Below are 21,795 nucleotides of genomic sequence, written 5' to 3'. Positions count from 1 at the left end.
TGTGGGTGAAGGGGATTTTTCTCAGCAAATGTAACTATGCTGTCTCGACGGCCTCTTTTTCTTCATTTGGGGTCAAATTCTATGACCTTTAATCAATGCTGTTTCCTACTGAGGAGCTTTGCTAAAAGAATTAGGCTTTATAATCACTCGCTTTTATAAATTCTGCTATCCAGCTATGTCAGGAGGCACAGTGTTAATACACTCTTATTAAGTCTAAGGCCAAGTTCATCTATTATACTAGCATAAATGCAGAATAACATGATTAACCTCAGATTCACTCCAGATTTATACCAGTAGGACGGATTGCAGTTTTCCCTGTGACTTGAACCATTTCTGGTTCAACTTTGTGAGGAAATCTCCTTAGAAAAGCCGGAGCTCAGATCGCCAGGGAATGCAAAAACATGTACACTGATTTGTGCTGGGTGTGATGTGCATAACGTGTGTCCCCATGCATGTGTTTCTGCTTTTCCTTCACTGTTGCAGGGAGCTGGGAGAGCTGCATTTCTGAGTACAGTGACGCACAGGCAGACAGGGAACTAAAACTAAGAAAAAAAAGAAGCTATGGCAGCTTCGCATTCGCCCAGTTGCCACCACACATATCAGGAAGTACAAGATTGTCCCAGCAGCAGCCATGACTCATTCCTGTCCCAGATCTTGTCACTTCACGATCTGTAGTTTGTAGTATAAGCAGCAACCTGCTAACAAGGAAAACAGGAACGAGCAGTGCTACCCAGCGGAGCTGACTCCAGCTGAGGTGTAGTCTTCACTGGGAGCTTGTAGTGAGAGATGAAAACTGCCAAAAGCCAGAGACCTACATGGAGCATGATGCTGGAAAGCTGTGGTGTGAAGGAGTGTGGTGCTCAGCAGCAGGTAGTGCTGAGCACAGATGTCCAAGCTGGCTTGCTCTGAGCTCACACTCCATAGCTGCTTTTGCTGAAGCAGGAGCCTAACTTGCTCTGCTCGACATCACTTTGTACCTTATTGATGTGGCAGCTACCCATCACAGCTCTTCTTTTTTTCCTTGAGCTAGGTCTTCCTCCTCCCAGCTACACAAAAGCTCTTCCTCCATGCATAAAATTCTGCCCATGATTATCTGTATCCTACAGGCTTGGGTCTCAAAGCAGCAGCCAGAGGTGGCTAGGTTCAGTGTATACACCAGGGGTGCTGAGGAGTCACCTCTTTTTGCTATAAGGTTGAGGAGAGGATGCTCCTTGGTGGCTGGCCACTAAGAGGGACCCTGTCAGGAGCTGCTGAGGAATGAGCTATCATTCCCAGTTCCTAAGGCACCATGGGCCCACAGCAGCCTGTCGTTAGCTCACAGTGACCCTAGCCTAGGAGTGCTTCACCCCAGAGCTGTTAAGCAAACTCTGTCCTGCTGGCACGAGATATGTGCATACTAGGATGGGGAACAAAGGTGTCCCAGGACAAGTGCAAGTGGTTTTGCTCCTATTTACATTTACTATCCCTTGTGCAATGTCGTTTGCTAGATAATGCCTTACAGGTACAATGAGGGATCACATCTAAATTTTATTAATGTACACAAGTATGTGCGAGTGTGTATATTCCTGCAACAATACCTTGATGTACACAGCTGTATTCTTGTATGTTTACTTATTCTTCCATTTGTTGTTATGTTACCAAAGGACGGAGTAAGGACAAACAGATAGGTTTATGTGTGCATGGAGTTGTGCATTCCTCCTCTTCAGAAAAGCAAAGCAGCCCCCACCACTGGCAGATGCTAATAACATTACAATGTCACCTGGATGAGTTCCTGTGTGACCTACTCTAGGTGGTTCTGCTCTGGCAGGGGGATTGGACTAAATGATCTTTTGAGATCCTTTCCAATCCTTAAGATTCTGTGATTCTATGTGATTTAAAATCATGATCATTTGTAGATGGAGTTCTGTATGTATAAAGGTCTGATACAACCTGGTTCTGATGTTCCCCGGTGTAGTAGGATGAAGGCTTCAATGTCTTACTACAGCTGGGAATTAGAGACAGTTGGCTGACCTTCAGCTAACCCTGGCAGCCAGTTCCAATTAGGGCAAGGAATGTCCCTATCTCACTATTTTTGTCCTACTAATACCCCTCACAGTGGAATTTTGAGGAAAAAGCTTTCGAAATTATTAAGACGGCTTTTCATCAACTGAGAATCTCCTTGAGCAGGGCAGGAAAAGGCAGCTGGTTGAAATCAGCTGACTACCATGATTAGTAAAGATGATATAACTTTCGCAGGATTCAGAAATTATAGCAGACATCAATGCTAAGAGGAGAAAAGAAACCCAGAACAATTCCCAGCAGACAGACACTAAAAGCAGATGCGATACAGAATATGCAAAATAATTTTTAAAGGGACAAATAAAATTAATAGAATACTTTAGTTGACTTGTGATACTCCTTTTAGCTTCATTTGGCTTGAAGGAGGCTTGAAAAACAAGAAAGAGTAATCCCAGTCTTAGGGCTTCAGGGATAAATGAAAAATGCAAGGAAATCAACCTCACATGAGGGTTATTAAAGTCCATGTGACCAGCTACCTGAGAAACACATGTTGAGTTCAAGTATCACATTTGCCATGGGTGATATCACAGAGCTTTATTAGTTTTATTGTGCAAGGCAAGAAACTGTTCTTCCATGGCAATGCAGCAGCCTCAATGTTCCGCAAAGACTGTAAGGCTGTTCTGCACCTCCCACTGTCATGGTCCCCTGCTCAGATGGGATACCATCAGCTTAGTTCTTCCACATACAGAGGAAGGAGGAGTAGATAACTGACAGTGGATGCTGATATCAATAACCAGACAAGTGTTAATTACCGTCCAGGACTGGGGAGCCAAGCAGAGTGCGTCTGCCGAGCCTTTGCCTCACTGCTCTTGTCCTGTCTGAAGGGCAGCAGGCAAGATGCTCATGCCATCAAAGTCAAGGGTCTTACTCAAGGTTTTACAAAGCCTGGAGCTGGGATGCAGTAAGCCATGGGCTCAGTGTGTTCCTCACTCACTAAGCAAGCTCAGGCATGCCAATGTCCATACTAAGTGTGGCCCCTGGCAGGGCTCTGCTGTCCTTGGACATCTATCCCTGCCGGGGACAGCAAGCTCACTGAAAGGAAAGTTACTTGGCTTAAATAGAAGTGATTGGGTATCCATGGATACATGCCTGAAGACAGAGCAATTCTAGACAGAGGAATGTTGCACAAGGGGAGAAAATCCTAAAGAGGATCACATTTTTAAAGCAATTGAGCAAACACCATGTTAGAAAAGGAGGGGCTGGGGAGCGGAGTAATTCTCCAAGTGATGCCTGCTGAGTGGCCAGAGTACTTTTGGCATTTTTTGAGTCACTGTAATTCCATTCGACAATGTTAAGAGCTGAATATTTAATTTCAGGACTAACTGTCCCTGCAAGTACAGCTTTCTGGATGAAAACAAGAGGCTGACTCCCCGACGGGATGTACCATCCTACCCAAAGGTACCACGCAATGCTTAATCTTCCCAGAATCCTACCATGTGCTCATCATCCTAACAAGTGCTGGTTTATAATGCATGACTCCCTAGCCATCTACCTCCTAGTTATTCTAAACTCAAGGCCTGATCTGAAGTCCCTGGAAGCCGATAGAAAAAGCTGTTGTTGCCTGTGGTGATTTAAAGTTGGATCCCCAGCAGTCTTTAATACTTGAAAGCTCATTAGCGTTTGAAATGGTAATGAGCTTTATGCATTTGTCAACATTTAACGCTCTTTTGTCTAGTTATATTTGTTTATTCTCCATGCTCCTAGGAAACAATCATAAGTAGCTTATATCGTACTTTAATTGAAAATAATGCTGCTGCGTGTTTTCTCCTAATGGATTATTTTTTTAATTTAAAAAGTAATTTATGGAGATGCTTCACCTAGGGAAACAAACACAAAATGCAACATTGGGTTCTCTCCAGAATGATTAATTGTCTCTGTGAAAATGAGTTTCTGTATTTGCTACAGAAAAAAGTAATGCTTGAAGAAAAATGTTTACTGGGCAAGTACGGGTACAAATCCACGTGATGAATGAGGCTGAAACCATGAAGCACACAGGATCTTTAGTCCTAGTGCCAGCAGCCTTTGCCCACAAGAGTTATTCAAAGCTACCTGGTTATGTTTGCACAACACCCAGCTCACACCTTGACAAAATACCAGCTCACACATGAACAAATCACAGATAAGAGTGGTCATTTGCCTGCACACATCAAAGCTGTCTGAGCTGCTCTCAAGTTCACAGGGTCCAGTGTGATGCAAGTGCATGATGTGGACATGCATCCTTGCATATTTGTCTTCAGGACCTTACAGAGCAGCAAATTTTATAAGTTCTGCTGTTTATTTCCCTCTGCCTAGCAAAAGTGACCTCTAGGTCTCCGAAGCAGATGTCATGAGACTTAGATCTCTTCGTTCACTTTTGCCCATGAGGCTTGTGCTCCTGCCACTAACAAATGTTTTTGCAAAACACATCCATTCTGAAAATTACTTTTCCCCTTGATAAGTTTATATGTCAGATCAACCTTTGATCTACTGCTTTGATACTGAAATCTTGGATTAAGAAGTGCAGTGAAGAGTTGTACTAACTGACTGCAGAGTAAGCTGACAGGCTGTGTTGTCACTAGACCAAATCTCACAGAAGGTTTGATTTCAGAAGTCTGAGTTCTGTTTGATCGATTGCCACAATTTGTTAGCACTTGTCAACTGATGGATTTGTCCAGTGTCAGTGTAGCTAAGGAGTCATGAGTCCACTAAGATGTTATTACAACACTGTTGTCAAAAAACAAATCTGGACTGGCAATTCCAATTTCTTGCAGAATATCATATTAAATGTATATTACATAGGCAAATGCAAAAAATCATTGCCTTCTCAAGAAGGAAAATTAATCTTCAGAGTTATTCTTCCTTGGATTACGTACCAGCAATTTGATGGCTCAGAAAATTTCATTCACCTTCACAGTACGGTAAACTCGAACTAATTAGAGACAGCCATGGTAAATGAGTCAATTCAAGGTACAAGGGTTTTTTGTCCCAGAAAGACTTTGATCAATAAGTCTCAAAAATATGATTTGGTAGAGTCTGGATCTCCCCATGACTTTTAAGCTTCCACGTTCCTTTTTTTGTTATTTTTTTTGTATACAAATTGTAACTGGCCAATGAGCTTGATTTTGTTTTGAGCCTCTGGGCACAATGATAAAAAAATCACTTGAATTTTGCAGTCTGACAACCAATTTGAAAATACACGTGTTCTTGAAAAAATCCTCAAAATGAGAGCATAAATCATCCAAAAGTAAACATATCATGCCCATCATCTAATTTAACACTCTAAGCATAGACACCACCCAGCCATCCATGACGGTCTGCACTGAATGTCACTGATGCTCTGCAAGGCAGCAGAAGCAGTGCAGGTGGCGATGAATCTGGGCCCTATGCCCCTTATATCCCCTTGATAACACCTCCAGTCTCCCAAATCCCTTCTCTTCCAAACCCTCCATATCCCTGCTCTGTAAGGATCTCCACTGATCTACAGCCTGGCAGCTGGCATCAGCATCCTGGCATAACTGTGACCAGCCAGTGGGAAGAGAGAGGAGGGTTGAGCAGGCAGAGGGAGAGATCAATGGTACTGTCCTTGGGAAATACAGCTAAACCCAGCATGAACAGAATCCCAGAAGTCCTAGAGACATGCTGACAGCAGGTCTCACATCAGTCCAGAGAACCCTCATTTATACCAGCTTTTTGTTTTCAGTACATGCTGTCTCAGGAGACCATAGAAGCGCTTCGGAAACCAACTTTTGATGTCTGGCTGTGGGAGCCCAACGAGGTAAGGATGCCAAGATTAGCACTCTTTTTGAGAGCCAACAAGGACAAAAGAGCCCTTTGAGATGGTCTGCAGGGTCTTTCCCCTTTCCTGCCCCTTAGTTTCTGTATTCTTTTATTTTCATGACACACCAGAGTACAGTACTATTTCCCTACAGAGTTCAGATAGATTATGCTGATTATCATAACTTGATCTCTGTTTATTTTTTTCTTTATTCTCTTCCTATCAATGTCCCACAACAACCAGTGCACTATCATTACTGTCACATGAGTTCTCTTGTGCCTTTTTATTTGAACAAATCGATCGCTTGCAAAGTGTGTGCTCAAGCACCTCATCAATAACTCTACCCAAATCAATGAAGCTGCGTGCTGCTGAGCAAAGCCAGGCAGAGGTGCATGCATTGATTCATACCCTTTCAAACGAGTGGTTTTTTGGTGACACTTTCTGGAGGGGTTGCAAAGCTGCATGCATGTCCTATTATGATTTTCCTATTGCTTCATTTTCTGAATTTTCTTAGTGCTAGTTGTATTATTCGTTGTTTGCCACTTATATTGCAGAAGGTTCTAGAAGGCCCAGGTGTAAACCTCTGCAGAAACATGAAGGAGAAGGTTGTCTCTGTAATGGCCAGCTTATAAATATGAGCAAGCCTCACCTGGGAAAAACGTAAGAGAGGGCAGGACTAAACTCCTGGGGTTCAGTGTTGGGTTTTTCCCAAGGAAAGGATTGGGTAGTTCTATCAGCACCTCCAGCAGCAGTCATCTGAATTACCTTCTCAATCAAACGTTATGGATACAAGAGACATTCTGACTCAGTACCTGTAAATCAACATGACAGGGGAAAATACCCCTCAGAGCACTCACAGAAATAGCGTATTCCCTTAAGGATGTTTCATCTGGCTGGTAGAACAACAGAAGGACTCTGTGGTGGCCTTAGATCCATCTACCATTCCCACTGGCTGTCAGAGCTTTGCTTGAGTGGTCCATGCCAAGCTGAGGCTGGTGTTCTGTGGCCCTGGCTCCCTCTCCAGCCTCCCTGTACCACAGCCATAGAACTTCTCAGGTGAAATGGCTCACCTCCAGCTTTTGAATGCCTGTCAGATCTTTACAGTGAGGGAGAATTACGATCTGCCAGGTGGACCATAAGACTGCTGGCTCATTGTTTTTCTGACCATTAAGAAAGAATAGGGAGAGACAAAAACCTTTATCCATGGATTCTTGTGTGCTGAGACATAGTTTGTTAACATAGTAATGCATTCAGAGTACTAGGAAACACAATATGGTGGCAGGAATAAGGCTAACAAGAGAGTGCAGAGATCAGACATGCCCTGCAAGAAGTACTGCTCAGAAATAAGACGTTGCACAAGCTCTGATGAGCCATATGGATTTATCTCATACTTTTAGCTCTGGTTTGTGTTTACAGAGATTTCAGTTCTATCAATGCTTGTTTGCCCACATGCTCAACATGGGGCAGGCAGGTGATAAACTATGGTTATCTGTAAGCAAATTAATAACGTGCTCTACAGCCTCTCAGTAAACAGAGCTGCACAGCAAGTTTGCATTCTATTCTCCTCTTCTAATGCCCACTCACTTTCAAGTTTTAGAAGAGTATGATGTTCAAGCTTTTGCTGTTGACCAAGAAAGCTTAAAATGAAAACTGAGATGATTCTCCTGTGTTCAGGGGCAGCAGCTCTGGAAGTCAGAGTCACCTCACCACTAACTTAAAGCAGTCTTGGCAACAGGACAGAGACAGGCATTTCTGAGGGTAATTCAGCCCCTCCAGATCAAGTTTAATGCCTTGGAAATTCTTTTCTGAAACTATTGCAAAACATATACTCTACCTCAGGGACTAAGAAGAACAACAAAATGCTGGCCACGTGACCTGAGCACATTTGAGCTTATGACATTGTCCCTCAAGTTTTGCGGGAAAATTTCTTCCTGTTAAGATGACTTAAAATCATCCTCCTTGTTGCTGCATGAGCTGTAACAGCATGAGCTGTATATTCCCTGGATAAAGTTTCATTAGATTCAATAGTTTTTGTGGAGAGTTTTTAAGAGCCTAAATAACAGAAACCTAACTAAAAAAGTCTCCAAGGCCATATTTGTGACATTACACTCATCATATTAAAACCTCCAGTATCAGTCTGCAGTCTGAGAACTGTATCTGCTAATGTAATGGCTACATTTCATCCGCTGCAGATTTTGCCTTTGGAAATGGGAATGCACGTACATAAACTTGAGGAAATCTGTTTGTTTCTGACTGGCGGCAGCTGTTAAGTGCCCAGACACACTAGATTACCAATATCTTACTTTTGCAGTGTTTTGAAATGCAGGAGATTAAATGGGAGTGGTAGTGCTAAACTGTCTGTATTCCCCCTTTCTACTGCAGAGCAGATATTGCCTCGAAAGAGGAGCCTGCCTTTGCAATTCGGCCATTAGAATTCATAGTTACAGTTTACAGGGGTGGATGGTCACAAACCTAAAGCAATTTTGTAGTGTTATAACAGGAGATCTTTCATTAAACAAGAAATCCAAGACAAGATGGTTGATTTAGGAACTCATGAAAAGTCATAAAGAAAGAAGATATTGACACATATAGAATCATAGAATGTTAGGGGTTGGAAGGGACCTTTAGAGATCATCTAGTCCAACCCCCCTGCAGAAGCAAATCCACCTAGATCAGGTCACACAGGAACGTGTCCAGGCAGGTCTTGAAGACCTCCAGAGAAGGAGACTCCACAACCCCTCTGAGCAGCCTGTTCCACTTGTCCTGTTGCCACGAAAAAAGGGATGTCTCAACCTCCTGACACCCACCATTTAGATATCTGCAAAACTAGAAAAACTGCTTCTTTAAGCATCTTTCTGTTTTCTGCTGTCATTTGCTATACAGCTAGGGCCTCAGGAGTCAGTAATAGAACTTCCACAGATTTCATCGGGTGTTAGAATGTATCTCAACTGAATTAGAAAATGGCAGTACTTTGTGTGTGTGTGTGTGCGTGTGAGAAGGAACTGCTGTGATACGCATGGATCGCAATTACTAAAGAGAGATTATGTGATTCAAAGCCCTGCACAAGATGTATGAAGCCAACAACAATCTATCAACTTCAAAAAGCTTTCAGAACCTCTCAGTCTCCCCTTTCGCACTGCCTTTAATAATGCCATCTTCGAACATCCTTCTTTCATCTTGACAAGAGGGCTCTACAGTTATTTGATGTTTGCAAGGAAAAGAGGAAACTGACTCTGCGACATATCGTCAAGTAAAGTGATATTCACCAAACCAATAACCTATCTGTTCCTGGATGCAGATGCTGAGTTGTTTGGAACATATGTACCACGATCTTGGGCTGGTAAAAGACTTCAACATCAATCCTATCACATTAAAGAGGTGGTTGGTAAGTATTTCAAATTCCCAATATTCGCAGTTCCTCAAATTGAAAATAGCAATAAACAAAACGTTTGGTTGTGGAACCAACCTGACTCACTTGAGTAATCCCACTGAAAGCACTCAATCTTTACAAATTCTTGATATTTAAGTACTTCAACATATGCTTGCTTTCTTGTGGTAACAGATGATACTTCTTAAGCTGTTTTCCATTTGTTTGCTGAATTTTCTGTTACTGAAGGCAGTTCATTTCTTGTGAAGGCTGTTGGTGCCTACTGTGAATGGAGATGAGAGTCTTCAGATATGACCAAAATGAGCTAGCATGTGCAATAATCATTAGAAGTCTTAAATCACAGGGAGTGAAAGAACAAGACAGGAAGGTAAAGGAATTGCTGAGAGGTTAAATAACTTTCTTTGCCTTGGTTTTTAATGTTGAAAATGTTGCAGACATACAAGAGATGATAAAGATAGGATTGTGCCAAAACTAAGATTCTTAAACAAGAAACACTGGAGTGTTTAAAAATCAATGTTATCAGGTCCAAGGGAGAATAAGAAAGAATCTGCTAAAAAGCTGTAGCATATATTTGCTTTCTGAGAGAAAAAAAAAAACAAAACAATCATATTCCTGGAGGACTGTGGAACAGTAAAAATATTTTACCCATTGTCTAAAAAGGATTTAGGATGCCCTGAAGAATTATACCTAGTAAAACTTCCATCTCTACATGACAAATTGATTGAAACAATAATTAAAAGTATCATAAAGTGAAGTTCATTATACAGATGTTTTGTATGATCTTACTAATCACTTCTAATTGTCTGAAGAGTATGGACAGAAGAAACTGTTTTACAAGACAGATCTCCACTCCCAGAAAGGCCTGAACAAATTACACAAATTCAGGAAGCTGCTAGAAAAGACAAAGCAAACCACTGGATTCTCCATACCACAGAATACAGCAACAACAAAAAGCACCTGGGCAGCAGCATACGCAGGCCAGCTATCACTGCTTGGTGTGCTGCTGCTTGCTCAAGCTAACAAGGCATTAGGCTGATCAGAGACTGGAATATGAGATAAAATGGACTGGTGTTACCATGTCTCCACATAAGGCATAAGGCTTATCTAAAAGTTATGCCTAGCACTGGTTAAATCTCTTTAGAGAAATGGTATGGCTACAAGAGCTACAAAAAAAATGATCGAGACCCAGAAAATCTCTCCCCAAAGAAGGCAGATGAAAAGCTCAATACTGCTGACCTTAGAAAGCAGTTGAACAGAAATGGTGGGACGAAGCCGAACACAATAAGGCTAGCACAGAGTAGAAAAAACAGAATTTTTCCTCCTCCTGTCTCACAGCCTGAAAACATGGGAAAAGGTGATATGTCAACACACATCAACATGCCACCCACACACAGTACTGCAGGCAGCTTCCTGTTAGCTTGTATCTCCAAGTAATTTGTTACCAGTAGCATTTAAGACAGCCTCCTTCCCAACAAGGGGAGTTTATGATGTATTTTCTATAAAGGTAAAACAGGGTCAGACTTCCTTTCTTAAACACTAGCTTTGCAGAAAGAAAGATTATTTTTTAAAAAGCCCCAAGGACTCTGCTTCAAATGATGATACTTCCCCAGACACAGTACGGGAACCAGTTTGAATTTAAGTGGGTGAGAAAAAGCCACCTCATTCATATGCTTGCTTTCTTGCTCCCACATCCACTGGCTACAGAAATGTTCCAGAAAGGGAAGGAAAGGATGACTAATACTAACCAGCCACTGCAGCCCTTCAGTATTCTGCATCAGGAGTCCCCTGGGATGCTCTGGGCTCCACTGCTGGATGTGTACATTACATCTGTGCAGTGTTGCACAGTGCCTGGACATGGCCATGGTGCCCACGTGGAGTCTGTGAGATACTGTCCATCATCTGAGAGCCTGGATGGCGTTCCACTATTAGTTATTAATTTTAAAATAGTGTAGTATATTCCTCAAGTCCTTGTTGCAGGATAATCCGAACAGCTGGAACCCCCAAATACTGAATAACCATTGAAAATCCACAGTTCTCTTGACTTCATCTAGAGCTTTGAGGCTTCCTAGAAGGCAGGTCTCAGGGTGAAGGGTTTGTTGCTGATGAGACATGAGGATTCATGAAGTAAATTGACTGTTCAGCTGGAGAAGGGGACACAAATTCCATCCCCATCATTAATTCAGGCTTAGTAATTGAAGCACGTACATAAGGGCTCTCTGGGGTCCAGACTGCAGAAGATTCAGCAGAAGAGGTTCAGCAGCACTGCTGATGCTTGGCTATTTTGTGCAGGACAGGATACCAAAGGCTATCTAGTGCTTTGAAGGAATGACTGTGGCATGTGTTAACCCAGCTGTGCCAGCTCACTCAGCCAGCCCAGCTGCAACTACTGAGGACACACAGGAAGACAAACTTTAGCTTTCATTTGTAATGAGGGCACACAGCTATGATTTGGAGAAAGTTAAAAGACATGAATATCAGTCCCACGTGTCTATATGGCTAAATCTCTCCCATGCTGCCTAGCATAGGAAATCCACACAGGTGTGCTAGTGCATGTGTATTCACATCTTCACTTTGCCAAGCAACACGTCCCAGAGTGCCACCTCCGAGCCTTTGCAAATGAAATAACAACTAAATTTCAGCTGTGAAGATTGCAAAGCTCCAATTTGCATTCAGCAAGAGATGGGAATGGGGATGTGCTTCAGTTTCTTTACACACCTCAAAGTCACTGTTTATCCACTGTGTGGTTTGAAATGCAGAATCAGGATGAGAGCACAGAGTCTCATCTCAAGGCTGAGATGCACTTGCAGCTGTGCTGGGATGTTTACCCATGGCTAGCTGTTATGAGAGAGAAGTTACTGTGAGCTTTCCCTGCTGACAAATCCTTGAAAGGCGGTAATCTCCCACCCACTCCCAGGAAGGCAGAGTGTCACAGGGCCTTGTGCTGTCACTCTGTCCTAGCAGAAAATAATACCAGGCTCTGTAGGACTCCAGTAGGGATATACAGTGTTTCCAAGGAGGATGGGAAGTGTGTGCAATCTTTTTTTTTTTCTGTAAAGACAGAGCTCTCCCGTCTCTGAATGCTTCATTCCCTCTCTCTGCAGCTGTGCATTCACGACAATTACAGAAACAACCCCTTTCACAATTTCCGGCACTGCTTCTGCGTGACCCAGATGATGTACAGCATGATCTCGCTCTGCAGCCTCCAGGTATGGCCCCCACCTCCATAGTAGCACACCATTTCAATCGCTGGGCACGTGTTCATCCACTGAATATCAGGACACCTCTGCCATTTTTCTGGCAAAACAGGCCACCAGCTTGTTGGCGAGCGATGAGCTTTGCAACAGCCGCACTGGTTCAGTCCCTGGGGAGAGGAGAGATGTTGTGTTCCCACCTCTGCCTACCTTCTTGGCTATTCTATCCTATCCCAGAGTCCAAGCACCAACACAGCTTTCTGAGGCTGGTGGGAAGCTACCTTCACCTCCTGGATATCCCAAATTTGTGCACAGAAGATCTTCTGATGCTCTGTCATCATGAAACATCTATGAATCAGATCCAAAAGCCTACTAAATTATGGCCTGTGGATACAGTCTTTGTCTGTGATGTTAAACGTTCCCATGAGAGATTCTCTCCAAATGTGTGCTTGCACCTGGGCAAGCTACTTCAAGTAATGCCTTGCATGTACTATATGGAAGATTCACATTCAACCTGTACTTTGTCCAAAAGTATAGACCTCCTTTATTTTCATTGACTAGATACCCTGTGTGCATATCTATTCATCTCATTTCTATACAAACTAGATTTTATTCCATTAAATTCTTCCATAGTTAAATATCTTAGTTACTGGTCTATTTTCTGGTACAAATAAAAACTTGCTTTAATGGAATTTCATCCTGTTTAGAAGCTATGGGAATACAACAATTAATTTTTCTCACTCTTTTCATAACTTTAGTTAATGCACAATGCAATGGCAACTAAGCTGTCTTCCAGCCCTCCCGTAACTAATCAGCATGCTCAAATGGCTTGTAAGAGACTGTACTAATATCTCGGTGCTTTTACATGATCTCTGCAGTAATAGCAAGTTTCAAGCAAATTGCCTCCTCTGAGCTGCTGTTATTTAATGCTACAAAAGCAATTTTGAGTCATTTTTACTGGAAGGGAAGGCAGAATTCTCTTTCTTGACTGAAGCAAATCGATCTATGGAACAATGCTTCGTTTTGCTCAGATTTGCATTTCTCGAAAAAGTAAACTTGGGGGAGGGGGTTACTACTTTTCATTTATGGTGACAGGGGAAGTAAAACTACATTAGTGTTTCATGTTTCATAGGAGAAGTTTTCCCAAATTGACATCTTGATTCTCATGACTGCAGCAGTGTGCCATGACCTGGACCATCCGGGCTATAACAACACGTAAGCCCATCTCTTACTTTAACATTACTGGGAAGGTAATAGTAGCTGGCATTTTTGGTAGACCGGGTTTTCCTTCTCACAGCTTGAGCTGGCCATGACCTTCCCCCAAGGCCCATCCACACATGGGCCAAGGCAGAGCTTCATGCAGAAAAGTCAGGTGTGGGTTGAGATTGCCAGCTGTCCCTGGCTCTGTAAGGAAAATGCGTTTCCAGATTTCTGTTCCACCTCTTTCCCCTACTTCTGAGAAAATGAGGTAAAATGCTTTGCAGCTGAGAGAGAGGGTATAAACGATTACAGCCTCCCCTGACTGAAATGCAATGATTATGGTAAAATGCAAAGGGTGATTTAACTTACACATCATTTCTTAATTGGAAATCATGAAGTCCATATTATTCTCTTTATTAACACGCGAGGAAATCAGAATTGTCGACCCATGGACACTTTTGTGTGCACGTATGTGTGTGTGAAAAAGAGATAATCTAATTTATTTGTAGCCATTCATTAAATAAAGGCAGAATTCAATTCTCAGTGGGATCAGTGAGAATCTTTCTGTTGACATTAGTGGAGGTGGAATGAAGCCCACACAGTTCCTTCCTTGCTTGCTTTTTGTCATTTTAAGCTACAGAGGCTCAGTAAAATTAAAACCAAAAGCCAGTGCAGGACCTACAGGGGAATAGTGCTTAAGATGATATTAAAGTACTATCTGTCTTCTCGAAAAATCTGTGTTAGTGCTAAAGATCAAAATGCAAACTGCAGCTAGTTGAATAAGTATTGAAAAGAATGTAAATAAAAGTAAGCAGCTTGGTTTAGAGCAGCTGGTGTGTGTCTGCAGGAGCTCTCAATTGTTTTTCTTCCCATCAGCTATCAGATAAATGCACGAACTGAGCTTGCAGTACGGTACAATGACATCTCCCCACTGGAGAACCACCACTGTGCTGTGGCTTTCCAGATAATTTCCCAGCCAGAATACAACATTTTCTCGAATGTCAACCAGGACCAATTCAAACAGATAAGACAGGTACGAATGCTGCTCCCATCTGTGTCGTACAAACTGTTCCTGAAGATGTAAGCACACACAGACTTCCCTGCTGTACAATGAGAGTGAATCATTCTCCCTGGAGGGTAGGATTTGAAAAAGCCCCTCACACTAGAATACTCCAAGGGAGATTCTTGGAAGATGTCCACAGCAGCAGTCTCTGGAATGTCTTGCTGAGAAATAATGAGTACATTCTAACTGTTGAAGCCTATTTTGTTGGTAGATATTTATATTACTGAAGGAGCAAATTAGCTTTGACTGGGAAAAGAGTAAGCTCTCATGGCAGAAGTTTATGCTTTAAGAGAGCATTGTACTAATTTTAAGAGGGGCTTCAAAATGGGAACAGATTTACAACAGCAGAGCACTTGTACTGTTGGAAGAGTGTCTGGTGGACTGGGAGCCATCACAGTTATCTGTGAGACAAGGAAGAATGGTACAATTCCCATTAGAGCTCTAAAGGGCAAAATTTGCTCTTAGTTCCCACATTACACCTTCCTTACACACCAAATGAGAAGCAGAGCAATGTGAAAGTTAGCATACTGCTCTGGTTTGAGTTCCAGATTCTGCCAATGCATGGGAAGCAGACATGGGCCCAAAACAGACAGATCTGCTTGAAAACCTGCAACTTTAAATTAACCAGATGTTTTCGCATCATAAACTGTGCCTAGCAGGAGGATACAGAGCTCCTAACTCATTGGCTTGTATCTGGGTATTTCAAAGTCCTTAATCCAAGGAGGATGAGCAGAGAGGACATCCACATCTGCTGATTTTTGCCTCTTCTTAGGGCCACTAAAAGTCAGCAGCAAAACCTAGAGTGCTTCCAAGCAGCCAAAAGTGGATCTTGACAAACCAACTGTGGTTTTTTACATCTTACTGTGCAGTTTGCTTTTCCACAATTAGTCAATCACAAAGGGAAAACTTTGGTGCCTCTGGAATATCACACCAGTATTACAGATCAATCCAACCCTCATCTTCATGTACCACGAACTCTTTATAGCCCTTTTCCAGCTTGCTTGGCAGTCTCAAGTCAGAAACTTCCCCTTTCAGTACTAACAATGTTGTGGAGGCTTTTTGTGTGTAAGAAAGACCCTACTTTGCTCTGCCATAGTAGACTTTGTAAAGAAAGTCAAGTTAATATGTGAATGTGTTTTCTTTGCTAGGGGATAATCACGTTAATCCTGGCTACAGACATGGCAAGACATGCAGAAATAATGGACTCTTTCAAGGAGAAAATGGAAAATTTTGACTACTCAAATGAAGAACACATGACCTGTGTAAGGAGGTTTTATAGGTTATTATTTTTCTGTGCATAATGTGAAAGCTTGTAGATTAACATTCATTTATTTAAAAAAAAAAAAGGATTCAACATACATAATTGAAAAATAATCCTTCCTACATCCTCTGTCCCACCAATAAGAATTGCAAATTGGTAGTGCTATAATCTACATAAAACAGATTATTTCAGCTTTAGAAATCCTGGAGTCCCATCAGGGAAAAAAATCAAAGTTTACTCTGTCAGGTCACAAATTCTTCTTGTCCATTTCTGCGGGGCAAAAAATATCCAGGAGAGTGCAAACTCTAGTTTCCTCTACTTTCCAATCCAGTTGGTTTTGATGTCCAGGAAGGTCTTTCTCCAGCTGCCTCTGAGTACCCCACAAACAGCTTCATGGTCATTAGTGGCTGAACCTCTTCATGCAGCAGATAAATGCACAGTAGACAAATGACATATCCCAGTGCTACAGACAGGGAAACCAAGGCAAAGAGAGGATAAGTGGATTTACACCGAGTAACTGAGAGAGTGGAAAAAAATACAGATCATTTAAGACCTCTGATTTAATCCTAAAACTGTCCTTTCTGTTTGAAAACACTGCTTCTCAATGCATTGTAAAGACATAGGTCCCGGATTATGGGAATAAAAGGCTGGCATTGACTACAGTATTAAAGTATTATCCCCTTTCAGCTGAAGATGGTACTGATAAAATGCTGTGATATCTCCAATGAAGTCCGCCCAATGGAAGTAGCAGAGCCCTGGGTAGACTGCTTGCTGGAGGAGTATTTTATGCAGGTAAGAATGAGGGGCAGATGTAATTGGAAAAATTGCTTCTCTTCCTGAATCACACTTCAGCTACAGGTGCTCTGCTGTCTGACACCTAGCTCTAGGATGGAAAAGCTTCTTTTACAGAAAGCTGAAGAAGGGTGTCTGCAAGAGAAGGTGTTCAGAAAGCAAGTGAATACAATTAACTGAAATTTGCAGATGAAAGACAATAAGCAACCCAGAAATCCTAATGCTAGCAGGCTGAAGCTTGTTCTCTGTCAAGCAGCTGCCTTGCAAGTTCATTTGACATATAAATGATTTTTGAGGCCAAAGGGCAAAAGCAGTGGCAAGAGAAAGCTGTCAAGTAAATGATATCAAACATCACATGGGAACACGAGTTTAGCTAATTTTCCCTGTATATGGACATTCCCCTCAAGAGAAAGCAGATATCTTGCTGAGGTGTGCAAAGTCAGATTTTAAGCTCCACAATCCATTGCTCCTCCCTGGATTCCCAGCTGAATACAACTTCTGATTGCATAAAAAAGGACCCCTGGAAGAGTAGTCCTCAGACTCCTGAGCAGTATGTACATGCTGCAGCAGTGGGATGTCAGGTGACATGTAGCTGCAGTGCTCTGAGGAGGAAAAACCAGAGCTTTCATGTGTGTTTTGTCTATACTTTGAAAGGTGCATGCCAAGGAAGGCTTCTCACAAGAAACCTCAGATGATGTGTCAGAAGCAATCCTTGCTCATTGCATCTGCAGCTTTTTCCTCAAAATTACAGTATCTGTGTGCCTTACTGTTTTGGCCATGCACCAAAAGCACTGTGTGCCAAAAGAACAAATAATTGCGAGATCAAGTCTGCTACGGGATATATTTTTTGCACACAGTCTTGTGTGCACATGAACCCGCATAGGAACAGTGGTCAAGTAGGTAGCCTAGTACTACCCATTATAGTTCATAGAATCCCAGAATGGTAGGGGTGGGAAGGAACCTCTAGGGATCATCCAGTCCAACCCCACTGCAGAAGCAGGTCCACCTAGATCAGGTCACATAGGAATGTGTCCAGGCAGGTTTTGAAGACCTCCAAGGAAGGAGACTCCACACCCTCCCTGGGCAGCCTGTGCCAGGGCTCCCTCACCTGAACAGTGAAATAGTTTTTCCTTACATTTAAATGGAACTTTTTGTGTTCCAGCTTCATCTCATTAACCCTTGTCCTGTCACTAGATACAATAGAAAAAAAGGATACCCCAACCTCCTGACATCCACCATTTATATACTCACAAATATTAATGAGATCCCCCCTGTCTCCTCTAGACTAAACAGCCCCAGTTCCCACAGCCTTTCCTCGTATGAAACATGTTCCAGTCCCCTGATCATCTTGGTGGCCCTGCGCTGGACTGCCTTTAGAATTTCCCCGTCCCTCTTCAGCTGGGGAGCCCAGAACCAGACACACTACTCCAGATGAGGCCTCACCAGGGCAGAGTAGAGGAGGAGGAGGAGACATCTAGCCAAGATTAATATTTTTTACCTCTGGATTTGTTCCAGAGCGACCGAGAAAAATCTGAGGGGCTTCCAGTGGCACCATTCATGGATCGCGATAAAGTGACCAAGCCAACAGCACAGATTGGCTTCCTCAAGTTCATTCTCATCCCCATGTTCGAAACAGTAACAAAGGTAAGTCACCCAGGGTTACAAGCAGAAGTAAGGGCGTGCAGAGCTTCAGTGTTTGCTCTGACGGGTGTTTAGTTAGCCAGGGAAACGGTGATCTACCGTTCACAACTTGCCTCTCACCTCATTTCTAGCATGTGCAGGTTAATGAATACAAGAAGAAATGTTGATAATGTCTCTGTTGTCTTCACCTAGCTATTCCCAGAAGTGGAGGAGATGATGCTCCAGCCCCTTTGGGAATCTAGGGATCGCTATGAGGAATTAAAACAGATAGATGATGCTATGAAAGAGGTAAGCTCTAAATATCTCTTTGATAAAGCAAACATTGTGATTGAACAAGTCAAATCTTACAATTTAATAGCAGCTTAATTCCAAAACAGTAGGCAAGCTCACAGCATAATCATAATCATGAGAAACATATTTATTATGCCTGGCTAAAGAAAGGTGTGCACCACAAACAGTAATTATTGTGTGCAAGACCATGCCCTTGCAGAGTTCACCAGGCACCACACAGTACAGCTGTGGTAAGGGAGCTGGTTGCAAAAGAAGGACTTCGAGACAAAACCCAGAGATAACCACCTGAGGAGAACATTTTAACAAATATCTCTTCCTGGAGGGAGCTGCTTTCCCCTCGGGAAGGAGTTAGCCTGGGCTAGATTGCAGCAAAAGATCCTGGGGTTGGGCCATTCGGGGCATGGCAACGCCAACATGTACGTTTACTTTCTGGGAAGAAACTTCCACTCACGTGCCTATCATCAAGGATGTGCTTGAATTTTATAAGGAATTGCTCTCTCATACACAGCACTCAGTAGGATTAAACATACAACCAATTAAGCTGTTTTATAGCCCAGGCTGAGTGGGGAATTCCTTTTATAGTGTGTCTCATTTTGACATGTAAGGCTTAGGGGAGGTAGGTTATACATGTAACCACATCTGTGGTGTCCAATCACATCTGTGCTGCCTCAGAGCCCTGTCAAGGCAGAGAGCAAGGCAAAGCCCTGGGGGCAGGTGCCCGAGGCTCATGGTGCAGCAGCCAGCCATCCTGCTGGCCTGGTTCCTGCAGCACCCTGCAGCCCATGATGTTGAGCCTGCACACTGTCCTTGCACTCCTCTGTGAGTGCTTCTTTATCCTGCCAAAAGCAGATGACAAAACCAGCCCATATGGCATCACAGTGGAGGGCTTTCCTGACACGAACAAATTTATTATGTAGGCAGGATACTATCTGTCACACTGTCATTAAAATAATTTGGGAAGTGCTCTGGAGCATTAGTTGTGCTGATATTGTTTGATATGTGGGAAATGAAGGTGCATTCACCTGATCATCCTTGGATGGATGAGTGGAATAGGAGCTTTCTGGTGTAACTTCCACCTCTTCCCAAGTGCTTTGAAGGAAAAGCCCCTCAGCAGCATGAATACTAAGGCTGGTTAATCAAAGAGCAAGTGCTTTGAGGGCACTAAGTTATAGACAATAAAGTCTTTAGGTATTCTTCAGTTTAGAGAGGAGCATTTCTCAAAGGAGGGAAGAATTAGAATATGACTGCCAGACTTTCTGTTCATCTTTGAAGTTGAGCTGAGATTTTACTTTTGGTTTACAGAAGCTGTCAAAACAGAAGTTTTATACAAACTGATGGAGCTTTAATTACAGTAGATTGGCACAAGAAGTCTTAGGAAAACAGGAGCTGCCTGAATTCAGAAATACCCTGAAACAACAGGAGTTAGTTAGTAGTCTGAGAGCCTAGCATAACAGATGATGAGGGAGCCTGAGTTCTGTTTACTCAGGACATAAATCCAGAACTGTTTGGACAAAACAGTGCCTGTGATATCACAGGCTGCTGCCTATTATTTCCCAAGAAGTGTTGCACATGCCTTATGGAGAGATGAGTGTGTGACTCAGAGCAGCCGTGGAAAGCAGCACTGTGCCAGTCGGCACTATTAATCCTGCTTTGCTCTTCATTTCAGCTGCAGAAAAAGAAAAGTGAAAGTTTGACCACCAGCAGCACTGAAAAGTGAGACCAAAACGTCTCTGAGCACAACATAAGCCCTGAGGTGATTCTGTTCCTGAGAAATGCCGTATTTGCCAAATAGACATGATGGCTACATCAAAATCCAACCTGGGACCGTGTATGCGGAGAAGTGGCAGGCACAGATGCCCTGCCTGCACACCTGGGCACCTTGTCTACAGCCTGCAGCTTGCTCCCACGGGCACTGCAGTCACCGGGCACCGAAGGACTCCATGCTCTGGCATGCCCACCGCAGCCCCCTCAGCAACACGTTCCCGGCGGACATCGCACAGGTTGTAACACAGCTCAGATCTGCAGCAGATTTGCCTTTTTGGTGACCACACTGACCGCAGTCTTTAGAGACAAAGCAGAGTTTTGCTAAGGAGCCTTTTGTGGAAAAATGATCCTCTGGCATCCAAAAACAAAAGAAAAGGTTGTTTTAGTCAAGCCACTATTATCTGTGTGTGCAGCACTATGCTAATTAGAGCATAGCTTAACAGATGGTTGTATTTTGACTGGGGTCCTGGCATATATTTTTGTTTGCCTAGTTGGCCCTAATTACACATTTGTCCGTATTATTCTCTGAATTTTATAGTGTTCACAGTACATTCAGAAGCCCAGCATAGTGGATGCATTTTTTTGTTTGTTTGTTTTCTACACTAGAAGAAATCAGAAGAAATCTTTAGTGAGTTTGCAGGTTTGCTTTGTGGCCTGGTACAGCTAGACACAATGGGAACCTTCAGCACAAGCAAAGAAAGGAGCACAAAGCTGAAACCACTGTGCAAGCATATTTTTATCCTCATGGATGCAAAAAAAACCAACAAGAAGAACCTTCAAAGATGTACAGATTTTTTTTTAACTTTTAAACTGATCTGCTAAATAATATATTCTTCTACAGAAACGGGTGTTGTACTTGTTTTCTTTTGCATATGCTTTCACAACAGAACTGTCCCTGTTCCTAAAGACAAATGCTTTCACAATGAATACAATGTAAGGGGCTGTAAAGGAAAAGAGAGAGTCGGTTCTCCCTCAGAGGAGATTTAGAAATATTTTTGGTGGTATGCTTGCATCATAAGAGCAATACCAGAAGAGCTCTTCCCTTCCCTTGATAATTCTATCAAGGTTGGGAGCTGAGCTCTGCCTGGAGTTGCAGTTGTGCGAACAAACACCATGAAATACTGTGAATGACTCCTGTGCACCTCCTTGACAAAGGGCAGGACAGAAGAAATCTCCTCTCCCCATGTCCATGAGAGGCAGGCGACTGCTATGCTGCTCACTGTCTCCTGGTTTCTCTCACTGGGGATTTCAGCAGATAGGATCAGTTCCTGCCATGGAATGGCTGCTCAGACCAGTGACTTGTGTGCACCCTGGCTTGCTGGCATCCCCTGCACTGGCAGCCGTGGACATGCAGCCAGCAGAGCATCACACATGTGGCTTTGGTCCTCCTTG

The 21,795-nt window shown here is 42.9% G+C and overlaps 1 protein-coding gene across 3 annotated transcripts in view; it reads left to right on the top strand.

Annotated features, from left to right (window-relative positions):
- Positions 1-21,185, top strand: part of PDE9A (phosphodiesterase 9A) — a 52,205-nt gene extending 31,020 nt beyond the window's left edge. For all 3 annotated transcript variants that reach the window (XM_061988617.1, XM_061988616.1, XM_061988615.1), the window contains 11 exons: positions 3,375-3,456; positions 5,738-5,812; positions 9,111-9,197; positions 12,302-12,406; positions 13,524-13,606; positions 14,468-14,624; positions 15,803-15,916; positions 16,603-16,707; positions 18,223-18,351; positions 18,541-18,636; positions 20,306-21,185. In XM_061988617.1, the coding sequence (XP_061844601.1) occupies positions 3,375-3,456; positions 5,738-5,812; positions 9,111-9,197; positions 12,302-12,406; positions 13,524-13,606; positions 14,468-14,624; positions 15,803-15,916; positions 16,603-16,707; positions 18,223-18,351; positions 18,541-18,636; positions 20,306-20,356 (1,084 nt within the window). In that variant the 3' untranslated portion in view covers positions 20,357-21,185. The remainder of the gene's footprint in view (positions 1-3,374; positions 3,457-5,737; positions 5,813-9,110; positions 9,198-12,301; positions 12,407-13,523; positions 13,607-14,467; positions 14,625-15,802; positions 15,917-16,602; positions 16,708-18,222; positions 18,352-18,540; positions 18,637-20,305) is intronic.
- The last annotated feature ends 610 nt before the right edge of the window (positions 21,186-21,795 follow it).

Source organism: Colius striatus, chromosome 1 (assembly GCF_028858725.1).
Source record: "Colius striatus isolate bColStr4 chromosome 1, bColStr4.1.hap1, whole genome shotgun sequence".
NCBI lineage: Eukaryota > Metazoa > Chordata > Aves > Coliiformes > Coliidae > Colius > Colius striatus.
This window is presented reverse-complemented; position numbering and strand designations above follow the sequence as displayed.